General features: G+C 59.9%; 1 protein-coding gene across 1 annotated transcript; it reads left to right on the forward strand.

Moving 5' to 3' along the window:
* Nucleotides 1-3,073: 3,073 nt before the first annotated feature.
* Nucleotides 3,074-7,991, forward strand: CBX8 (chromobox 8). The gene is made up of 5 exons (XM_061392665.1): nucleotides 3,074-3,261; nucleotides 3,633-3,676; nucleotides 3,862-3,927; nucleotides 4,056-4,122; nucleotides 4,574-7,991. Exons 1-5 carry the CDS (start codon nucleotides 3,193-3,195, stop codon nucleotides 5,459-5,461), a joined length of 1,134 nt encoding a protein of 377 aa, XP_061248649.1. The 5' UTR covers nucleotides 3,074-3,192; the 3' UTR covers nucleotides 5,462-7,991.
* The last annotated feature ends 2,581 nt before the right edge of the window (nucleotides 7,992-10,572 follow it).

The following is a 10,572-nucleotide window of genomic DNA, read 5'->3' on the forward strand; positions in this document are numbered from 1 at the left end:
AAACTCTCGGGGCGTCGAGGTCACTCAGTGACCGGTGTTCACACTCTCTCCAATCCTGGTGTCTTGCAAACAGATGGCAGCGGTGCTCGAGTCAGGAGTGAGACACACCCCCATCACCAAACCCGGGGTTTCTCCGCCCACACCGCGGGACTGAGTTTCTCTGCAGCGGACAAGAACGGGGCTTGGTCTGATTGTTCTCAGGTTATTCTATGCCTCTCCTTTCCTTCAGGATCGAGTTCCACCTTTGCTATGGGCACTGTAGGAATCCCCGACGTTTGCAAACTCAGGCACTTTCAAAGCGCTAATTTTGTTCAGAACAAGTGTTTTCACAACCAGGCATAAAGACAGGCAGAAAAATGCGGGAAAGCAAAAAAAAAAAAAAAAATTACTAAATACCCCCTGGAGGAGGGGCCGTGCACAACAGCGCCAGGGTTTTTCATTTCCCACTTGAAGCTTCGGAGGCACTTAAGCAAAGAAGAAAGAAAAGAGAGTGAGAGAGGTACGAGGGAAGAAAGAAAGGAAAGAAGGAAGGAAGGGAGGGATGGAGGGGAAAAGGAGGAAAGAAGAGAAAGACAGGGAGGGAGGAGCTGAGCTAACTTTTTCAGCGTGAAACTGAAACCATCGACCTCTGCACGCCTCGTGCAAACTCCGGGTCTGTAAAGGCACCCAACGCAAACAGCTCGCGGGAACAGCGCCCCAGAAACCCTATCAGAAGGGAAACCACCACTCTTTGCGGGCGCGGGCCGACTCGCGAGGGATGGGAAAGGACGTGGGTGGGGAGGGGCGGTGGCGAAGCCCCTCCGTTCCTCCAGCCATTTCGGGACAGGCTCCCTCCTTCCGGCTCTAAGGTGGCCCTAAGGCTGCCCGGGGAATTCAAGAGACCGGTGCGTGGCTGGCACAGCCGGGCAGCCGTCGCCCGCAGCGGGCAGCGAATTCCAAGAGGCTGCGGGCGGGGCGTGCAGAGCGACCCGGGCCCAGGGCGGAGGGTGGGCTTTCTCTGGGCGGGGAAACCAGACACTTACAGGCGGCTGAGGCCGACTTTATTTTTACTGCCCAAACTGTTGGAAAGTATTTAAGCTTAAACAGAAACAGCTGTATCGCTGGCACCGGCCAACGAAACTATTTGTTACCGGGAATGACTTTTTATGATTAAGGACCCGGCCGTCGGCGGCCTCTCGCGGGCAACTCGCGCGGGTCGCCAGGGCTATCTAGGCGTCGCCAACTCGCTGTTCGTTAAGACCGAACGGCCAGAGAGATGAGGCTGTTCACCCAGAGCTCACCTTGTAAAGTTTGAGCAAGGCCAAAATCTGGACCCCCGCCCCGTTTCCAAGGGTGGGGGCGGGGAGTGCGGGAGTGGGAGGGTAGGAGTGGGGGCGGGAATCTCTCCTGTCCAGCGCGCCCAGGACCGCGCCGCACCCGTCGCGCACCTAACTTTGGACAGGAGGCCGGTTTTCCGCTCTGGGCTTCCTGCCCTTGAGTCAGACTCCTTGGCTCGCCTTTCCTCCTCTCTCTTGTTCTCCTCTTTTTCCTCTCTCTCTCTGTCTTCCACCACATCCCTCGCCAAGGGAAGCTGTGCTTCCAGTCAAGTTTATCACCATGTTTTAACTAAATCGTGGGTTCCGAGGAGTGGGTGCTGTTACTTGCAGCTTGGGCGATAAGAGAAAAGGGTTGGGGATTGCTGGGCCCAGACAGGGCTTCTGTCTCTGTCGCTGCCGTCCCAGCCCACGGGTCACCGCGAGCTGAGCAGGAACGTGCAGTTTGCGTGTGTGCAAACGCGAGGCACGAGAGACCCGGTCCTCGCCCCCTTTCTTGGACCCCGCCACCTTCGCCCCTCTTCGTCAACCTTCAGTGGACACTGTGAGGCTCCCTGGGTTTTCTCGCAGTGTCTGCCACGCGCATTGGGATGAGCTGCCAACAGGAAGAGTGGGGCACAGGCCCAGCGGGTTGCCCGGGTACGGGTAAAGCAGGGAGCTTCCCCAGTCGCGCTCCCCAACCCCAGCCAAGCTCCAGACTCTGCCTTGGTGGACGTCCATGCCCTCCCCAACACACCCCGGCCTGGGGCAAGGAGCGGCTGGACTCGGGCTAGCGACACTTGGGGCCAGGGCCTGGAGTGGAACAGCAACGCGGGCTGGCGGCAGGGGCAGGTGGCTGCGGGTGTCCGGGACAGGTCGGGGAGGGGGCAGGAAGAAGGCGCGCGAACTCCCCCACGGGATCCTGGGGTGCGGAAAGACTCGGGCGGCAACGGCGGGCCGCCACTGGCTCTGCATTCGGCCTCCAAGCTGGGGGCGAGCGCTCGAGCCCAGCCCGCTTCGCAGGGCCCGGAGGGTGGCCGAGGGCAGGGTTGCGCGACCGGAGAAGGAGACACAGGCACATTGATTTGTTAGCGGGATGGGGCTGGCGGCAGCGGGGGGAGGCCGTTGCCATGGAGACCGAGGGTCGGGTGTGCAACCCGGGGGGAGGGGGCCGGGTGGGAACGCTGGCGAGGGGCGCGTCGCCGGCACTAGGGGGTTCGGGCGCGGCCCGCGGCGCCCCAGCACCTGTGCATTGTGCATTGTGCGGCGCGGGCGGCGGCGGGGGGAGGGAACGACGCGAGTCCTGGCGGTGGGGGTGGGGCGGGCTGGGGGTCGCCAAGGGGGCGGGGCCTAGCTGACACCGCCACCAGGGTTCCAGCGAGAGCTGTGGGGGACGCTGAGCACCGGGGGGACATCTTAGCGGCGGGGGAGGGGGCCCCGGTGGGGACCGAGGGTGGACGGCCCCCCTGCCAGCCCGACAGACTGACAGCGGCCGAGCCCGCCTCCACGCTACGCCACTTCCGGCGGCGGCCCCACCCCCCCCTCGCGCTCAGTCTCCGGAGTCGTCTCGGACTCCGCCCCCTGGCGATTGGAACGCGGGTCACGTAGCAACGCGGGGGAGAAAGCGAGAGGGGCGTGGCCCGGAGTTCGCCCAATCAGAGCGCGGGAGAGCTGGCTCTGGCCGCTCGGCTTTAGCAACGTCGTTAGCAACACGTGGGGCGGGAGGAAGCGCGGGGCAAGAGGGGAGGAGGGAGCTGGGCGAGGGAGGGGGCGGGGAGGGAGCGAGCGCGCGGGAGGGGGAGGAGAACTGACGTCAGCGGGAGAGTATTATGGTCTGTCGTGCGCTGGCTGCTGCTTTTCTGCTCCTGGAAGCGGCCAAGGGGGGAAGCGCCGAGTCAACATGGAGCTTTCAGCGGTGGGGGAGCGGGTGTTCGCGGCCGAAGCCCTCCTGAAGCGGCGCATCCGGAAAGTAGGTGCCCCCGGGCCTTGGGCCGAGCCCTCCCCTCCCGGCCCGGGTTCCCTCCCCCTGCTGCAACCCAGCTTCCCTTCCCCCAGGTCCCAGCAGCGGCCGCGGCCGTGGCGGCGGCTCTGAGCCCAAGCGCTTTCCTTAGACTTGCAGCGATGCACAGATTGCATGGGTGGGGGGCGGGGTGGGGGGAATGAATGCCGGTGCATGCACTATGTGCAGCGTTTCGTGCAGGGGGTTATGCAGCGGACGCGTGCCTTTTCGCGGTGGGATTTAGCGCATTCATTCGGTGCATGCATTTTTTGCATGTATTTCTCGTGTCCCCGTCATGCATTTTTCCCCTTGCACACACAATTTCCTTTTTGCATCTTCAGGGACGCATGGAATACCTCGTGAAATGGAAGGGCTGGTCGCAGAAGTAAGTAGGTTCTGTGCAATTCTCAACCCCAGACTGTTATTCCGGAGCTTTCTTTCTTCCTCTTTTTCCCTTTACATTGAAATACAATACAATGCAACAAGAAAAGTTACAGACATACACATGCACACCCGCGGTTCTTTCTCTGCTCCCTGGACTGACGCCCACTTCTTCCTGATTTCCTTTAGGTACAGCACATGGGAACCCGAAGAAAACATCCTGGATGCTCGCCTGCTCGCAGCCTTTGAGGAAAGGTACAGGCCCTTCCAGGCTTCAGCTTCTCACTTAGAAACACGAAGGGTGGCTCCTGTCCAGCCTCAACTGGAGGCGCACTTGGTTTCTTCACTCACGCACCCCTTTCCCCCCTTCTTTCTTTCTGCAGGGAGCGAGAGATGGAGCTGTATGGCCCCAAAAAACGAGGACCCAAACCCAAAACCTTTCTGCTCAAGGTAGGGTGACAGTGTCCAATGGTGGGCAGTAGTGTTCTTGTGTCAGTTTGTGGGAAGCAGGCCATGAGGGGTTATGAACCATTGGGGTGTGCTGTTTGTAATCTAGGAGGGAGTCCCTAGACAGGCTGTCACCGAGTCACTTCACCGCTAAGGGTATCTGAGGGGAGGGGCTTAGCCAAACTAGAATTCCTTTATCAGACCCCCTCAACCATCTAAAATAGACATAATCAACTACAAGAAAGGTACTTGGTACAAATGACTGCTTCCAGACAAATCTTCTACCCCTTTGCTTCCAGACAAACTGATACCCCTATGTTTCACCCCTACCTATATGGGAATTCCAAGGCATCAGAGGGTGAAGCTGGGAGGCTGGGGCTGGAAGAGCGATGGGGGAGGTGGGGGCGGGGCAAGGGCCCTGCTGGGTTCTTGACACTACCCTCTCTTCCTGAAGGCCCAGGCCAAGGCAAAGGCCAAAACATACGAGTTCCGAAGTGACTCAGCCCGAGGCATTCGGATCCCCTACCCAGGCCGCTCACCCCAAGAACTGGCCTCTACTTCCCGGTCCCGTGAGGGCCTTCGGAACATGGGTCTTTCCCCACCGGGAAGCAGCAGCAGCACCAGCAGCACCTGCCGAGTGGAGCCCCCTCGGGACCGCGAGCGCGACCGGGAGCGAGAGAGGGAGAGGGAACGAGAGCGGGAGCGTGAACGGGGCACCAGCCGTGCAGATGACAAACCCAGCTCGCCAGGTGACAGCTCCAAGAAGCGAGGTCCCAAGCCCCGGAAAGAGCTCCTAGACCCCTCACAAAGGCCCTTGGGAGAACCCAGTGATGGCCTCGGAGATTACCTCAAGGGCAGGAAGCTGGACGACACTGCTTCCGGGGCAGGAAAGTTCCCAGCTGGCCACAGCGTGATCCAGCTGGCTCGAAGGCAGGACTCGGACCTGGCCCAGTGTGGTGTGGCCAGCCCTAGCCCCGCTGAGGCCACAGGCAAGCTGGCTGTGGACACCTTTCCGGCCAGGGTCATAAAGCACAGGGCTGCCTTCCTGGAGGCCAAAGGCCAGGGCACCCTGGACCCTGGTGGCCCCCGGGTCAGGCACGGCTCAGGCACCCCTGGCTCTGTGGGGGGCTTGTATCGGGACATGGGGGCGCAAGGGGGAAGGCCCTCCCTCATCGCCAGAATCCCAGTGGCCAGAATCCTGGGGGACCCAGAGGAAGAATCCTGGAGCCCCTCTCTGACCAACTTGGAGAAGGTGGTGGTCACCGACGTGACCTCAAACTTTTTGACCGTCACCATTAAGGAAAGTAACACGGACCAAGGGTTTTTTAAAGAGAAAAGATGAATATCTGGGTGGGTGGTCCCAAGACCAGGGAGCAGGAGAGAGAGTGAGAGTGCAAACTTGGCATAATGCTTTTTATTTCTGGGTGGGGAGGCGGCCTTCTGGCTGACCCTGTCCCTTCCCTACCTTCACACAACCCCTTTCCTTTCGTCCCTCCCCCCTCAGTTTTGGTTGGAAAGATTATCTCTAGAGTTATATTTTCTATTAGATGTAAATATGTTATTTAAGAAAAAATATCTAAATATATATATTTCAACTCTTGAAGTTGTTTTATTTAAACAAGGAGAGAGAGAGACTCAGTGTGGTTTAGTTGGGGAAGGCAGGCTGAGTTGGGGCAGGAGGGGTCTGACAGCCACCCAGGGCAGTAGGGAGGATGAAGACCTGGGCACTTGGCCTCTGATGGTGTCTGGAGGGACTCAGCCAGCCCACCTCACCCCTCCTCCTTTTTCCCACAGCCCCAGGGCAGACCCCTGGAACCAAGGCAGGACCCGGATTTTTTCCTCTCTTCCCATTGGTTGGCCAGGCCAACAAAAGATTGGTTCCCCAATCAGAAAGGGAGGAGGTGGGGTCAGTCTTTTTCCTTTTTTTTTTTTTTTTTGGTGGTTGTTGTTTTAAGATTAAGAAATCTGTTGGGGGAAAAGCAAAGTATTAACTGGAGTAATTTTTTTGTGTGTGAAGTTGAAGGTAAAAAGTTGCGGGTGGGTGGGGAGCAGCAGAGTCCCCCCAGGACCACACCAGGAAAAAGCACTTTACGGGAGATGTGTGTGTTGTACACGCAGATCGGATCGTAGGTATGTCATGTGGACAAAACCTCCCAGTTCCCTCGATTCCTTTCCTTACTTCACAGAAAGAAAAGAAATCCAGCGAATCTGTTTACATTCCCGAAATGCCAGGATAAATTGGGAGGATTGCATGTCGGTGCCCAGAGTTCGAGACAGTTGCTGTTTTACGAGAGAAATGTTCGGGGGTGGACTTTTCTTTTTCGCGTCTTCTAGCTTCGCCAGGAGAGACGGTGACCCCCATCTCCCAGGAAGATTGGACTAGTCCCCCTCCCTCGGGGAGGGCGGGCCGCCCCCTCCCAGGAGAACGCCCGGCCGGACAGGCCCACCCAGAGGGACCCACGGGGGTGGGGGGCGGCTGGGAGCGGAGGCTTAGCACCCAGGCCCTGGTCGCAGCTCCGCTGGGAGTGCGGTGAAGGTCTGGGCTCCGGCTCGGAGCTGGGCAGGACTGGCACCCCGGCAGCTTCGGCGGGGCCAGGGAAGGAGGGGCGAGGGGAGGTTTCCATCCAAGAGAGCGCATCAGAACTTTTCCTTTTTCCTTCCCCCCCCCCCTTTCTTAAAAGCAAAAGCTATAATTTATAGGCCTTTTCGATTCGCGGAGTGTTCTCTATTTGAACTCGACATTCAAACTCCGCCAGAGGGGGAGGGAGGAGAGGGAGCTGGAGAAGAGACGGCCGGCGCGGCTGGGGAGGCCTGCGCGCGGCGGCGGGTCCCTGGACGCCCCCGCCCCGGCCGACTCGTGACCACGCTGTGTTCCAAGGACGCAGGACGTGCGCCCCTCTTTTGACTCAAAAGCACAAATCTGCCCCCCTCACATCCCGGTCCCTTCGAGGACTGGTCCTGCGGCCTCCTCGCCCTCCCCCACCCTTAAAGGGCCAGAGGGAATCTAACTTCCCATTGCTAGTGGAGGGAGGGGCGAGGGGGCCCGGCGCTTTGGGAGGAAGCACAGACTCCCGGCGGTACAGGCGGGGAGCCGGGACTGAGGGGGAAACTTCTCGATCCTGGGGGGATTTGGCGGGGACCCCCGCCTGGTTTCTCTTCTGCACTCCCCGTATTCCCACTCCCTCTTCGCAGCCTCTCCTCCAGACTTTCTTGCCTTTGAAGTGAGGGGGTAAAAAAGAGGAAGACGGAGTACTACAGGATTTTTCTTTTTTAATTATCAAATTGCGCCTATAAAAAGCCCGTGGAATGGGGATTTTTATCTGCTCACATTTGTAAAACTGGTATTTTAGACTTTGTATAAAGAAGCGCCGTTGATCAAGTGTATCTATTTAAATATCGACGCTATTTTCAGATGAAACTTCATTGAAGGGACATGTCTGTTACCGAGTGGACGGTCATTCCAGGACCAATGTCTTTACCTGGCTGCCGCCTTCCCTCCCTCCTTTCCTGCCTTCACCCTCATCTCCCTCCCTCGGGGCTGACTTTGCCTCTTCCCTCCGACCTTCCCCTGCCCTGGTTTGCCCCACCGCCTATCTGTCCTGTCTTCTGTCCGTGGCCGTCTGCGTGTCTCCTTTGCTCGCTCTTGCGACGCTGACCTGGGGGTGGGTGGGCAGGGCAGGGGCCGCGGGGCTGGGCGTCTGCAACCGCGCGAGATGTGCGGGTGTTGGGTTTATTTAATTCTAAGATTTGTACAAATCTCGAATCGATCTCCGCCTCAGCTCGAGTGAAGCTTGGCACGTATCTTCTGCGGTTGTGAATGTCTGTATCCAATACCGCTTTTTACGTGTTTAAATATATACTTTGTAAATAGAGACGTGTTTCGGATTTTATTCCTTTTTTCCGGCCCTCGAGAAGAGGGAACAGGCGCCCCGGGAGGAGAGGACCCTTCCCTCCTCGCTCATGACCCATCCCACCCGCCTCTCTCGCCCCTATCGGCCCTGGACGATTCTGTTTCCAGTAGGCCATTCCCCAGCTGGGGGGATGCCAATCAGGCGGGGCAGAAGGGTAGGGTTGGGAGGGAGCGGTAAGTGACTTTTCTTAGCCTCCTAAAGGGGAAGGTCCTGGCTTTCCTCACCTACGGACTGCACTTCTCTGCGGTCTGGGCAGAACTCGGGGATCCCGGGGAGATGGGCGCGACCTCTGGGTTCCCATTTCTCCTGGCGGGACTCCCTCGGCGCACCCCACCCCCAGGCCTGATGTCCGGGTCCCTGACGCCCCGCGCCTCGGTGCCACGCTGCTCCGGCTTCCCCACCTGCTCACCAGTGCTGTCCTGGGACCCGCCCCCCAGGCCCACCTAGCCTCGCCAGCGCTCCCCGAATTGCAGCTCCTCGCGCCTATTGATTGAGGAATTGAGTTCGCGGGTATTGCTAGGCAACTGGCTGCTCCGAGCCGGCGCAGAGCGCGCTGATGTGATTAGTGAACCCAGAGCTGCCGAGGCGCAGCCCCGCGCCCCCCGCCCCCGCCAACATCCCCCTAGCCTCTCAGTCCCTGGTCTGGGGGAGCAACACCTCCAACTCTGGGAGAGAAATGGTTCGGGGTAGCGCAGAACACAGGGTGCGGTGGGGGGTCCTCAGATTTTCCTGGCCGAAGACTTTGCAGCAATGGGGTGAGGTCGTGAAGCCTGCACAGGAGAGCCGCCGTCGGGACCCCAGAAGGGCCACCGCACTGAGCGCAGTTTCACCCCGCCCCGCCCCAGAGACCTAGCAGACGTCGCCACCAGGAAAAGCAAGCGCGAATCTAGGCGCACTTGGCAGAACTGGAAGGGCTGTGGGCACGGGTAGGCTGGCGCATCTCCTATTCTTGCCCATTGAGTCGGTGACCCCGCGTCTGGCGGAGCTCTCCCGCCTTCTTCCTCTAGTCTGTGGCCTGTATGTGGACCTGGGACGGAGGGAGCGGCCAGGCACCTGGCTTTGGGGCCGTGGGCCAGCCTTCCGACGTGAGGGGCTGGGCTGGTGGGCAGAGTCAGAGGGTGGGGAGTGGAGTGCAGTGGCTTGGGGAGGATTGCAGCGGGGGGCCAGCCCCCAGGCCGTGGCCCCGTCTCTCCACAGAGACTCTCTCCCGCATTGGGTAGCCTAGTGGGCTCGTGCTTTGGAAGACAGGGAGATGGGAGGGCCCCGACTCTGCCCCCTTTCCCCGGCTGTCTGGCCACCACCAGCCTTGGCCTTAATCTGGTGCTTCTCCGGCGGGTTTCCATAACGTGGGCAGATGCTCTGGGAAAGACACCAGGTGTGGAGGCCTGGGCCTGTGGTGCTGCCTGGGGCTGAGGCATGCCTCTGCCTCCGAAGGGCAGGGCCATCTACTGCTGCCGCAGCCAGCAGGGAGCTTGGCCCAGCACACATACTGGTTGAACTGGAATCTTTATGGGTCTTTAGAGAGAGAGCATTGGGTTGGTGGGTTTTTTTTGGGGGGTCCCCCCTTTGATGCTTAACAGTACAGATACTAGTCGAGGCCCTGGGCTGTGTGCGGGAAACTCAATAGTGAACAGGCCTGCCCCAGGATTGGGGGTGGGGGGCTCATATTCTTTTCCCATCTTCTCACCCAGAGTCCCCCAGGGCCAGAGGGGGCCTGGAATCCAACAGGGGTTCGAGTTGGGGGCGTCTTAGTGCCTGATCAGGCCCAACCTCCAGCCTTTGGACCCTGGACAGGAGGAAAGGGGCTTGGGGCTGGGGCTTACTTCCTAAAAATTTGGAGACTTTTGGGTGTGTGTGTGTGTTTCAGAGCAATTGTGTTGCGGGTCGTGCAATTTGGTTCCCTTTGGCAGCTCGGAACCGGGGGTGGGGAATGTCCCTCGCGCGTCCAAAGCGCCAGCGGCCCGATCTTCGCGGGTTGCGCGCGCCCTCTAGAGGCGATGGCCTCAACCCCACTCACTGGCGCCCACCCACTCCCGGCGGCGATGCCTTTCTGAGTCGCGAGGGGAGCAGGGAACGTCTCTCCATCCCAAAAGTACTCTAGAGTGGGCCACCGTGGGCGCCCCCTCCGCGACCTCCCTTCGGCCAGGCCCTCTAGCCACAAAGGTAGGGAAGAAGGTGTCCGGCGGCCGGATCCGCCAGGCACCCTCGTGCTGGATCCAACGGCGCGGGGCTGAGCCCTAGGGAGGCCGCGGGCCGGGCCCTCGGGCCGGGTCGGGCCCCTTGGCAGCCCAACCCATTCTTCTGGGAAGGCGGTGGATTAGGCGATCAGATCAGCAGCGCAGAAACTAACAAAGGCCAGTGTGGGTCAGGGCCCCCCGTACACGTCTGGCTGTCGCTCTGTACAAATGGGCTCGCCACCGGGAGCCGCGCGGGTTGTTACTCCTCTAGCCTGCTCTTTCGTGGCCATCCCCAATCCCTTCTGCTGCCCTCAAAAGCCAGAGGACAGGACGACTAGGGTCATCCCTGTTCACCTTCTCCAAAA

The sequence above is a fragment of the Bos javanicus genome, chromosome 19 (assembly GCF_032452875.1).
Source record: "Bos javanicus breed banteng chromosome 19, ARS-OSU_banteng_1.0, whole genome shotgun sequence".
Classification (NCBI taxonomy): Eukaryota; Metazoa; Chordata; class Mammalia; order Artiodactyla; family Bovidae; genus Bos; species Bos javanicus.